The sequence below is a fragment of the Bombyx mori genome, chromosome 13 (genome assembly GCF_030269925.1).
Source record: "Bombyx mori chromosome 13, ASM3026992v2".
Lineage (NCBI taxonomy): Eukaryota > Metazoa > Arthropoda > Insecta > Lepidoptera > Bombycidae > Bombyx > Bombyx mori.
In genome coordinates, this window is record NC_085119.1 from 4,798,689 (window position 1) to 4,812,273 (window position 13,585).

At 36.7% G+C, this 13,585-nt stretch overlaps 1 protein-coding gene across 3 annotated transcripts in view; it reads right to left on the reverse strand.

Moving 5' to 3' along the window:
- Positions 1-1,828: 1,828 nt before the first annotated feature.
- LOC101742792 (venom dipeptidyl peptidase 4) overlaps positions 1,829-13,585 on the reverse strand; it is a 57,944-nt gene continuing 46,187 nt past the window's right edge. For all 3 annotated transcript variants that reach the window (XM_038014939.2, XM_038014938.2, XM_062671727.1), the window contains 9 exons: positions 13,195-13,287; positions 12,278-12,411; positions 11,279-11,489; positions 10,334-10,518; positions 9,595-9,789; positions 8,689-8,846; positions 7,719-7,804; positions 6,647-6,772; positions 1,829-3,294 (listed from right to left, as the gene is read on the reverse strand). In XM_038014939.2, coding sequence (XP_037870867.1) covers positions 3,205-3,294; positions 6,647-6,772; positions 7,719-7,804; positions 8,689-8,846; positions 9,595-9,789; positions 10,334-10,518; positions 11,279-11,489; positions 12,278-12,411; positions 13,195-13,287 — 1,278 coding nt within the window. In that variant the 3' untranslated portion in view covers positions 1,829-3,204. The remainder of the gene's footprint in view (positions 3,295-6,646; positions 6,773-7,718; positions 7,805-8,688; positions 8,847-9,594; positions 9,790-10,333; positions 10,519-11,278; positions 11,490-12,277; positions 12,412-13,194; positions 13,288-13,585) is intronic.

The window sequence follows — 13,585 nt, forward strand, 5'->3', positions numbered from 1 at the left end:
TCACACGCACGTCTGCTTCGCATGTTCCAAGTATAACCAAGGTTTACCCCCAGCAAGGAAGAGGAAAGGGAAAAAATATAGCTGACTCTCACAGGCCGGAACACACCTAGGCTATTTAGGGACACAGCGGGCTCTAGTTGGAGGGTGGTCGCCAGCCAGTCGGACAAGGTCCTACCTACCATCGCTTATGTTTTCGGCTCCAATTTAGCACGACCAAGGGGTCACTTGTTTACCTCGGGTTAAACCGAGGGAAGTGGGAAGCACCAACCCCCCAATATTCACTTATCTTTCTACAAATTTGAAATGAGTGGTCGGTACCAAGTACTAGGTTAATTCGTAACAAATACTTGTAAACTAACGAAGAAACAACGTCTTGTAATAAGCGAGAATGGGCAAAATTCGTCTTCGCGTTTATTGGTGGTAGGACGTAATGTAATACACGTTTGCACCGGTAGTTACAACTGCCCTACCGCTACGGCTTGAAGAGTAAGATAGCCTAAACGATTGGGATTTGACCACTTGTCTTAATATCACCTAATATTACACCTTAATATTATAACACCTTAATACTACCTAACCTATTTATAAATGCTATCAAATAAGTATAGATAAAAAAATGAGCTCGAGTGTGAAAAAAATGTCTGGTTGCACTGACCACAAATCTGTTCGTTACAATAAACTGTTGTTACAATAAATATAAAACCTAAATACCATATTATACGAATTTCAAATTCTTATTTCAATTCACTCCGAAATAACATTTGAGCAAAATGTGTTGTTTCTAAGTGAATTTTCGTGTTTGTTCCATGTTCATTAGCTTTATTCGTAAGCTTTCAATTTACTCATTCACGTGTAGACTCTAATGTAGAATCTGGCTTATATCCCGACGGAGACTATAAAAGCATTTTTCCGAACGCAACAAATTCTAACAGACACAAAACACTCGAGCGTCGAGGCAAAAATAAAAGCGTTAACGAAATAGACTACGAAAATCTGTTTCTACTTTTCGATAGTCCCGTCTATCTCGCACCATCTGTAAAGTAAGAATGTAAGAGCAGGAGCCACTATTTAGGAGTGAAGCCAAGGTTCTGTCGGGTATAGATCTGGCACTAAGTGATTTTATATCTACCGCTAATGGAACTGAGTATAGGCTTTTAACTCATAAACAGCGCGCGAGAAGCATGTGATTTCAAATTGTATGCTTTATTGAGTTCTATTTTCCTTTGTTTGAAAACTATTTTTGCTTAAACCTTCATCTGAGGGTCGGAAAAGGGATGACATTTTTATTTTTATCCTTCGCTTCACTTTCTAGGGCGGTAAAATACTTCTAATGACTCGTCGTCTAATATTAGAACAGTCTATTTTAATTCTTTGTGATTGGCAATGAAAATATTTCCGCACTTATACATAGATCCTTCTGTTCAATTATAATGAACTTACGTTCTTTATTATGTAATTAAACTGGTCAGGTTTTTTTTTATTGCTTAGATGGGTGGACGAGCGCACAGCCCACCTGGTGTTAAGTGGTTACTGGAGCCCATAGACATCCATAACGTAAATGCGCCACCCACCTTCTTCAAACCACTCTTCAAACCGAAACGCATTATTGCTTCACGGCAGAAATAGGCGGGGTGGTGGTACCCACCCGCGCGGATTCACAAGAGGTCCTACCACCAGTAATGTTTGTTAACAGAACCAGTTTGTTAATAGAACATTAATAGAAATCTAAATTTAGAACTCGTAAAGGATACAGAGATTCCTCGCGCATGAGAAAAGACATTTTTAATTCATCTAACATCGTTGGTACGGTATGAAATAAAAGTGTTACTTGGAAAAATTGTCTTTATTTTTATTTTTAAATTGGAAATAAATCGTATTTACAAAAACACGTAACACCAGTTAAGCAGAGAAACAACTTTTACATATTATACAAGCAATTTACATAGGTGCCTTCCGTGGATCAAAATATACATATAGGTGAAGAAACCCTGTGTCATTCTCAAAGGTTTGGCAACATTCAGTAACATTATAATACTGGGAATATTTAAAACTATTTACATTTTATCTAAGCTTTACCACTAGCAACTAGATGCTCCCTCTCAAGATTTCCCACACCCGTGAAATTACAATAGCTTGTTACAGTATGAACAGATCTTAATAAATTAAAAAAATGGTAGCCAAAAAAATTGTAATAAGAGTTTGCAAGCTCTATTCTTTTAGGAAAATCGATTGTCTGTAAAGTCGGTTTATTGACGATAGTTGAACGCGACAACGTCATAAGAAAATACTGATAGAATGGTTTCATTTTTCAAAAGATTTTATTTTATTTTATTTGTTTGATAGATATTTGTGTAAATGTATTATTGTATAGCAGCTGTCCACGCGTATACATGGCTCACTCAAGTAGGAGAGAGACAGATGTCGAACGCTGCCGAACGCGGAGGCCGATTGTGCCTCTTTGTCGCTCGTTGCACGCTCTCACTTGCACTTCAAGCCTTAAATGGAACGCCTCAGAGCGAGGTAACGCCGCATAAGTCATGTTTTTTCGTGCGTGCAGCCGGCTCCATCGAATTATAAGACGTTGTCACGTCAAAAATATATTAAGTAAAGCTACCAATATTAAATGTGATACTGCATTATTAAGGTAGGAATCGGGTGTGTTCTTAAATTAATCGCTTGTTGCTGTGGAAGCATAATCTAAAATATTTAAAATAAATAAAGTATGTAGACACTAGAGTAAATATTATTTTTAATATTTAAAATTTTAACATGAATACACTCAAGAGTAGGAGCTGTCTTCTGTGCTGCCCTTAATAAATTACGATTTTTTATAGCTGTCAATGACAGAATTATTAGCACTCGGCACGTTCCTTTTACGGTATATGATCACCGCTGCCCATAGATAGATATTGACGATGCCAGAAGCCAGACAATTAAATTGTGTAGTGTATTCCACGTTTGAGGTTTTGATTCAACACAGCTAGACAACTTTTAATTTTGGCAATAAGAAGTATAACTTTTAAATTATTTGTATTTCAAGGTTAGTCACTAAAAATTAGTATTATATTTACAAATTTTTGTTAAAATTCTATTATTAAACTATATTTTACTATTGTTTGCTTTTCTTCATACGGACTAGACTTTTGACAACTGTAATTTAAAATCGATTTTTTAAAATGGAATGTAGAAGGTGCTTTATTTTTCTTAGAACATGTTTTCTCGAAGGAACTTCTCTAGGCCGTGGTAAAGATGCGGCCTCACGCCAATTAGATCGTGGTCTTCATCGGTGTAGCTCTGAAAAATGAAACTTAATTATAAGACGTCTAATCCCAAAATATCTACAATTCATGAAACGCATTACAAAAGTTTGGTTTTGTTTTGCTCTCAATATAGCAACGTACTAATGAATCATTTTTGTATATTTTAAATACTTTGGTTTCTAAATTAGTCAAAATATTATAATCTTCCAAAAAGTAAAAATTGGTTTTGCAGCAACGATAATAATATTATTATGTGGTTTTCTAGAAATAGTTGCTGGAAAGTAAACTGCTTAATACCTCGGTAACGTAAAACCCCATGTGCGTAATTTAGTATTATTTAATGCACAAAATTTTAACGGTAAAAAGTTTTTAAATCGATTGCAACAATTTATATATAGGTAAATTACTCAATGTTATCTGAGGGAGACACCTTGAAATTCATCGAATTTTTGAAATTCCTAAGTTAGGAATTGTAATTAATGACAGTACAATTTACAATGGAACTCTTCCTTGTGGATGAGCCTAGTAATCTTTTTTTAGCACCAGGTGAATTGGTATGGCAATAAACATATATTCTTTACTTTTAAAAAGCTACATATTTAAGCTCTCATTAATAATGCACTTTCCGGACATGTTGTAACTCAGTAACTTTGTTATTCCAAATTAAGTGAGAATTTGTTCAAATTCCATTCCGAATCAAGGTTTAGTAATGTCAGATATTTCACAGTAAGAGCAATCGACGCCCCCTGGGACTATATGCTGAAATCGCTAATGTCCTAAAGTAGGTAATAAATTTATCCCAACGGCCACATAGTCCGTTCCAAGTATCTGATAGTACATATAGTGTGTAGGTAGGTACGATAAATAAGAGGATTGATGTTGGACGAACAATTTTATTTGGCATCTGTTATTTTCTTAGGTAATAAAATTAAATGTGATCTATAACTTAACTATATTGCTACTCTACTTATTGGCAGAATTATATTATCTATTTTTAATTAATCTTTCTGGGTATAATAAAATATGAATGTAGTTGAAATGAGAGTCGATCTTATCTTTCTACGTGGAACGTTAAAACAAATTGAATAAATCAATTCGAATAGAACAAATTCGATCAAATCTTGATATGTGCTAAGGATATTTTCAAGTTAATTTTTATGTACACAAGTTACAAAGGATAAAATCGACTATCTACTTCGAAAAAATACTAGCTTTTTGGGTGGAAAATATTCCCTTTACCTTTTCATCTTCTGTAGACCCCAACATTTAAACTAAAGAGGCGATCAAACTTTATATGGGCAAGTTTAGTAGGATGTTTTCTGGACGCGGTCCAAAAAACATAAACTCCCGATCTCCGAATAACAGTGGCAAAAACTATAACTAGTGACCGTATTAGATGGATAAGACCACTAGTTAAAGGGAATTAAATTGCTAAACCTCGTAACAGAGATACTAATTAAAAAAAACGTTTTAATAGCACACCATTGAACAAATACTAGTTAAATAAACAAAGCAGAAAATAAAATATAAGTCATATAGACAACAGTACAATCAAATTCTAAAATAGGAGCAAACGAAAAGTTTGGTAATTACCACCCACTTAAACGATAAATAGCCAGTTTATGTAAAACACCTGCTGATACCATCCCCATAGTAGCCAATTTTTTTTCCTACCTATTAACCTCGAGGAGTTATTTTAGATTCACCGAGCTCTAATTATTGTGTCATAAATTTATAAAATTATGAATGTGAACTATGTATGAGTGTACTTTTTATACACAGGATGGAAGCCTTAAGAGGAAATCCATATTTTTTAGACCTGTGTCTATTATTATTTTAATTTTTTTAAGCATGGGGTGGACGTAATTTCGTTCACAATTGATAACCGGAGCCCATAGCATCAACAATGTAAATGCTGCTACTCATCTTGAGACATAAGTTCTAGGTTCAGTTTCTACAGTACAACAGCTGCCCCACCCTTCGGTTTGAACCGAAACGCATTATTACTTCAAGGCAGAAATAGGCAGAGTAGTGCCTACCCGTTTGGGCTCACAAAGTAATTACGCAAAAAACAATTTGCGGGTTTGTGATATACGGATTTATTTTATTTACACGATGTTATTTCCTTCAGCACAAATGTTATTTTTGTACATTTGTTAAGTACGTATTTCATTACAATAATTGGTTCGAGTCAATGATATTTTATATGTAAAAAATTATTTTTGTATAAAAAATCATTGGTTCGAGTTAATTACATGGTTATTCACCACGGTAACACGGCAAACGCCCAGACTACCTACCCAGAGGTGAGCAGCAACTCGTCTGTTATCATATAAATTCCTACTAATATTATAAATATGAAAGTTTATAAGAATATATGGATGTATATTTGTTACTCTTTCACGCAAAAAGTAATGAATGGGTTTTGATGAAACTTTACAATAGTGTAGCTTACACATCAGGGCAAATAGGGTATAATTTATAAAGATATAGTGTGAATTACCCAAAATATAACGAACGATAAATGTCAAGTAAGTAGGAAAAAAATTGACCACTGCGAGCTATTCTAGCGTGCGCTGCAAAAGCCTTTGGAGTTACACATTAATAACATATATTAAGATAATGTTTATCTTAAATAGTTCTAGAAAAAAGCGTGTGACACCATAAAATATATCTTTCTTTTATGTGTAAGCCATTATCGCCAAATTAGTGAACCAAAAATGCAAAAAATTGATAATTTATATACGCACATTTGGTAGGCACAAATTGATATGAAAATAAATACTTTTATCGCATCTAATAATTACAAACTTACAAACCAACAAATTACAAACAAACGTTATCTTTTTTTTATTTATTGCCCTTGTAGGCAGACGAGCATACGGCCCACCTGATGGTGAGTGGTTACCGTCGCCCATGGACTTCAGCAATGCCAGGGGCAGAGCCAAGCCGCTGCCTACCGTAAACTACATTATTTGAAATATTTGAATAGTTATGACTATAAGCAATCGACTGCGCGATATCATAAAAGATGAAGATATAAAATTCAATATGATCAATAATAAATTACAGTTCCCCAAGCAAAGCGCGGGCGAGTCGCGTTATTATAAAAATATATAATAAAACAGAAAACCGACTTCAACAAAACGAAATGAGGATATCATCAATACAGCCGAAGTTGATTAAATATGCATTATTAACGGTATTTCAAGAACTACCGCTCATTAAGATACCAGATACTGGTCAGATTAATGTGACTAAAAGAATCATCCAATTCTGTTCATCTAGAAGAAGAGCCTTGAGCGTTCTGAGGTAAGACACATAAAAAACCAGTAGAATTGTATCGTTTAGAATGAAGTTGGATAAATGTAAAAAAACACACTTACCATTTGTGTGAAGTAGATGTCCCGCCTCTGCAAAAGCCGCGAGATCAGCATAGCGTGTTGGTAATGCACATTGTCGTCCGCTGTGCCGTGAACCAGGAAATAGCTTTTACTTTTGTATGAATCCACCTGTGAGGAAACAAAGAACATAATATATCAGAATGCTACTAATCAGAGGTGCCATTTCTATTTGACACTCCGCATGTTTTTTAAATGGATTTTCATTGAAAATCGAAGTATCAGTAATTTTCTGCTGTAACTCTAACGTAAAGGAAACCTATTTATTAATAAAAAATAAATACGAAACATTTTTATCAATTATACTTTCTGAATTTTTCCCTTGCTTCAATAAAACATAAGTCTGTGGGGAACTGCACTCACTAAGCCTCAAGCGGTGCTTGGTGCAAGAGCCTGCGCTTGTACGTTGTTAGAGAGATCTTTCTAATAAACGATGTATTACGTCTGTTAACAAGAACATGTGGAACCCTCCACAGACATGCTACATTTGATAATTCAGATAATTTGCCGTGTTAAGCTCCCACAAGCTGAGAACTGTGCCCTGTCATTTAATTCTGCGAACTGGACGAAGATTATTTCGAAGACGCTACTCGTAACGCTTCATAATTAATAATTCAGTAAGCACGACTTTGTTGTATTGGCGTTGTTGACATCCATGAGTGACCGTAACCACTCACCACGAGGTGGGCCATATGTTCACCTGCCTACTAAGGCAATATATTTAAACCTAGATATCTAACCTGCGATCTTTTTTTTATTGCTCAGATGGGTGGACAAGCTCACAGCCCACCTGATGCTAAGTGGTTACTGGAGCCCATAGACATCTACAACGTAAATGCGCCACCCACCTTGAGATATAAGTTCTAAGGTTTCAGTATAGCTACAACGGCTGCCCCACCCTTCAAACCGAAACGCATTACTGCTTCACGGCAGAAAAAGGCAGGGTGGTGGTACCTACCTACGCGATATCACAAGAGGTCCTACTAGATTCAGAAAATTAAACAATACGTTCCTGGGTACTTTAAATATCACTGTGGCATTTAAGGGCCATACGTACCACATCATTGACCAACAGCGATGAAGCGGCGTAGCCCTCTACGTTGTTCTGTGGCAGATCCATGTAACGTTCCGTGTATATTGTATCTGAAAGCAGATTGATAAATCATTACGTGTTGCTTAAGAGCAGTACATGAATGTATTTCGGTTGCACAGTTTTTAAATTAACCTAACTTAAGCCCACATTGCCAGAAAGAGGGGTGACTAGTTAGAAAAGCTGCTGGTAACAGGCAAGGTATGCGGAAGATGGTCCCAGAGACAGAAGTTCAATGCACTGGTCGTACCAGATACGCTCTATTCACCACGCTTCAGTTCACGATGCCGTCCGCGCAGCCGAGAATAAGCAGGGCTGGTGCAGGATAATCCAGAAATAAAGTTATTAAAGGAGGCTACAACCATCAGCATTGAGGGTTATCGACGCTAGTAAGAAGAGGAAGCCTACCTATTAATTCCTATGCTAATGTAGAAAAAAAAATTAAAGTTATTTTGGAGACCGATGATAAACTCACATCTGCTGTGTTAAGCCTACGTAACGAGAAGAATTCTCAATTAAAATTTAACACAATCAAGTATCAAAATAAATTGACCGCTTAATGATGGGTAAAGTAGATGGCAGACGATCTAGAGGTCGGAGCCAAAAAAAGTTGGAGTGACCAAGTGTCGGAGTATCATTTTTTTTTTTTTTTTTTTTATTAGGCACACAATACACATCACAAGCTAAAAATATACATAAAAACACACAATTAAAAAGAAACAAAATCTGGCTGGCAACATAAGCGTGCGCACGACTAAGCAAGACAAGCAAGACTATGGACACGAGATTGAGCCACACACTTCACTTTGCCACTGACCGACCTAAGTGGCTACAAATTACTAAAAAATGTCACAGGCAGGCGCATCACGATGCTCAGCAATGAGCGATCGACTGAAGGGGGAGGAGAGATCCGCTTGGCATTTGAGAACTAGCTCACCATAGAATTTCCAGTCGACAACAGGAGCGACTGCAGCAGCACATCGGAATACATCTCCACCACGGGCGAGAGCCAGGGAGGCCGCGTAGCCGCCGTACGACCAGCCCCAGATACAGGTGCGATTAGCATCGACATACGAAAGTTTTTCTTGTAAATACCTAAAACGATAAATAAAATTGTATATTCTTTGATTTTCACGAGTCATTTGAAGTCGTCGTGGCCTAAAGGATAAGACGTCCGGTGCATTCGTGTTGAGCGATGCACCGGTGTTCGAATCTCAGGCGGGTACAAATCTTTGTAATGAAATACGTACTCAACTAATGTTCACGATTGACTTCCACGGTGAAGGAACAACATCCAGTAACCACTTAACACCAGGTGGGCTGTGAGCTCGTCCACCCATTTAAGCAATAAAAAAAAACAGTAATCAAAACTATAGATATGGATTAAGCTCGCGTTTATTTTGTAAAGAGACTTATAATAAATAAATAATTTTAGGAAAATTTGAGAGTAGTTACAACGATATTTAAACTTCGAAGATTATAAGCGAAGATTATAAGCGTCGTCTTCCGTGAACAGAGAAACATCGGGGATAATAAAATAAAAATTACAAACGCTACTTAAATCAAACCGTAAAATAGTTTTAATTATAAATGACAAACTTACAAAAGAACTATCTCAAGTTTATCGCGGCTGATTCTCACTCAATAGTTTTCTAAAAGAAAACTGCGCCCATGCTTAGATTTTAAAATGCCCAAATCACGGTTGCTTACAATTAGCAATCTTGTGGCTTTTTATTGATTGAGTACACATGAGGATGGCATCACAACCTCACTTTAGCCAAAGACAATAATGAGGTGTCGTACTCTTTAGAGAAAGTTGTTGAAAATTGAGAAAAAGACTTACTTTGTAACAGAAATCTGATCTTCTATCTCCACGGTACCAAGTTTTCTGTTAAGAGCAAACAAATTGTTAACGCCTCGGTTTCCAGCTCCACGACCGTCGATATGAGCCACGGCGACGTTCCAGCGACTGACAAGGTAGCTACCCCAGTCAATCGACCACTGCTTCGTTACCAGTGATGTGTCGGGCCCGCCGTACCTGAAATTATTATTTCAATAACTTTCACTGGAAATCATCATCGTTTGAATTTCGGTTCCCATAACAGAACTACACACACACATACGTAAGTAATTAAATTGACAATCAAATTAGAAATTTAATATTAATCATGTTTTTATACAATTACTAGCTGTACCCGTCCGCTTCGCTGGGCATTTAAAATTAAAGTTATTATTTCTCACCCCCACAAAGTTTCTCATCATTAACGCCCCCGCAACTGGTGTAGGGAGTCCAACACTCATATAAATATTAGTCTATCCATTAAGTACATGTATTTTCTAAATGGATACCAAGTTTCAAGTCAATAGTTATAACGGAACATCCGTAAAAACCACTGTAGATTTATATATTAGCATAGATTATACGTAATTAATAAAGCAGAACAATCTGATAATAATACGACAATAAACATTAGGTAAATGTATGCCAAAGGATCAAAGAACGAAAGAGTCATTGATCGAAGATACGAGAATATACTGACACTTATGCTGACTGATAAACTGACTGACTGGCTAATACTAACACATAAACAAGAAGAGGCAAATTGGTCCTGTGCTGGTAATCTGCTGGAACTTGTATCTGGACATCAGCGTTGGGATACCCTTCGGCAACTGGTACGGACATCCGCACTGTGGTCGGAAGAATTTTGTTGGCCACCAACGATAAGAGCTCCGAGTTTGTGTCCCATTCTTTGATAAGGTTACCACTCTGGAATTGTGAAGTATTATGTTGAAATGATTATGTTTTTCAATTTAAAGTATAAATATTTTTAGATGGGTGCATGAAATCGCGGCACACCTAGCGTTTAGTCATTATCGGAGTGCCTAGACATTGCTGAAGTGCATGAACGATGGGAACTAGTAGGTGGGCCATATGAGGCCGTTAGCGCAAAAGTGGCCTAAGCTTACCATAGTTATTAAGGAGTAATGAGGTTTAAGTTTTCATGAATTTGAATTTAAAAAATAATACGCGCAAAAATAATATTTACAAAGCCATCTGCTATCTATGGGTGAAACTATGGATAGGCCGGTTTTGCATCAAAATTGATTATATTTTAAATAAATGGAAATATACATATAAGCATGATTATGAAAAATTGTTGGGTAGGCCACTTTTGCGCTAACGGCCTCATATATTTGTCTGCTTATAAGAAATTAGGTAAGCCATCATGCCATTTAATTTGAGATATGGTATAAAAGTCTCATTACAATATTACTCATTACCCATTAGACCAGGAGAACGAAATATTTATTCGATATGACACAAAGGTACAATGGCGGAATGACCTAAAGCATTCTCTACGCCATCTTCCTTTTTTCTGTCATTCTGTCTGTCATTCCCTTTTTTTTTCTCTCACTCACATCTTAACGCTCCGTTCCGCACTCTTTTCATACGTTCCGTTCTTACCAATCCTACATACATATATAATAATATACACATTCGTTTTTAATGATTGAATTATGCTCACACTGTCGAAGATGAGAACTTGCGGAACGTCAGGTCCGGCACAGTTGATCGTGATCCGCTCGCCACTCGAACTGATGGTAGCTTCGTTATACAAGCACTGTCCGCCGTCCAGCCTTCGGATCTCGCAAGTGAAGCACGCAACCTCACGGGCGCTGTTCACGGTGTATATATGTTGTTCTGCGGGGTCGTTAACCCGTGTGGCTCGGTACCAGCTGGAAGAAGCGAGACAATTCATAGCATTTAGTTTCCGCAAAATTTAGATTTTTGCATGCATACATTTTACTGGTGGTAGGACATGTTGTGAGTCCGCACGGATAGGTACCACCACCCTGCATATTTCTGCGGTGAAGCAGTAATGGGTTTCGGTTTGAAGGGTGGCGCAGCCGTTGAAAGTATACTGAGACCTTAGAACTCATGTTTCAAGGTGGGTGACGGAATTTACGTTGTAGATTTCTATGGGCTCCGGTAACCTCTTAACACCAAGTGAGCTGTGAGCTAGTCCAACTAAGTATGCAATAAAAAAATAAGAACATTAATAACGAACGTTCTAGAAATTATGACAGACAATATATTGGTTTTCTTAAATAAGGTGAAATTCGATAAAACGCTTCGTCTATTTGTATTAAGCGAAGCGTCAATACCGGGTTATTCAGTAAGCACAGCTCAATATTTTAAAGGAAATACTTTCTAATCACTTCTTATTTATTGATTAGATGGATCAACTAGCTTACGGCCCACCGGGTGTTAAGTTGTTACGTGCCATACTGCCTAAGTCTCAGCTTTTACAGTACAACATCTGCCCTACCCTTCAAATGTAGGTACGCGTGGGCATCTCCATCCTTCCAGTTTCGATATATCATTTTGAAGGTTGGGAGCAAAAAAATTAATAGTTCAATATTACGTCTCAATATCGGTAGGTCGTGAACTAGTCCGCCCGGAAAGTGGAAAACACATTTGTTTTTCAATTGTTAGTATATCTATCTTATTCAATATGTCTTACATGATATCATTCGGAGACCAGTGCAGGATTTCCGAAACGGTGTGAGCTGTGTTGGTCCTTCCCGTACTCTGCCAAGTTGTGCCAGTGCCTCGTGAAACTTGCACAATCTGCTTGTATCGAACTCCATCTACAGCCTAAAGCAAGGAATTTATGATTAAAACGAGACATGTACATGTGAGATGAAATGCATTGCATTAAATCAAATTTTAAGTAATTAATAAGTTTCTTAAACGTCTTTTTTTTTTATTGCTTAGATGGGTGGACGAGCTCACAGCCCACCTGGCGTTAAGTGGTTACTGGAGCCCATAGACATCTACAACGTAAATGCGCCACCCACCTTGAGATATAAGTTCTAAGGGTCTCAGTATAGTTACAACGGCTGCCCCACCCTTCAAGCCGAAACGCATTACTGCTTCACGGCGGAAATAGGCAGGGTGGTGGTACCTATCCGCGCGGACTCACAAGAGGTCCTACCACCAGTAAAACAGTACCGTCTTTCTAATTATTGTTATATTTACTAATTATTGACATGTTACGAAATGATTACCATATTAACAAACCTATATGTAATGGATTATCGAGAAATTAAATTAGTTTTTTGACATTACATAATATAGTTATGGTTTTTTAACTTAAGTTCTATATTAGTTCTATTGAACATCATTGACGGGTTTTTAGATCAACACAATCTAAATTTTGCATACTGAAAATTAGTTATCGGTTTTTGTAAGACGCCAATACCTATATGTACTTAAAACCCCTTCTACTCATCCTCGATTTGGACTACAAATGCACTAATCAAAACTGCATAAATTGCGTACCTAATAAAATAATAATAATAAGCGCGTTATTATATCGTAAAAGTAGTTAGTTACTTGTATTATTTTATTAAACATTATTTTTAAAAAGTTACTTACATAAGGCAAAATCGTCACGAAAGAATCGCCCGCGTTATTAAAGAGCAGTGGAATATTGTCGATCCATCCGTTAGTTTCTGTGTATTGGTATATCTGAAATAAGAAACATAAAATGAAATTGTTGCTTACACTTAACTATATCTTCTTATCTTCTTGTATATATAGAGATTATATAGAGATAGAATTGACATTTGAATTATGTTTTGCAAGAAGAAAACTAATACAGAACATTAGTTGGTGGACTTAACAGGATAGTCTCAGGATAATTCGTTTATGAGTTTTCTCTAAATATAAAGGTAAGTATATCGTAGAGGTAAACCAGCATTAATAGCATTAGTACGAGAACGCGGAAGTATAATCAGCACTTTCCCGCTCGATAATTAGATTGTCT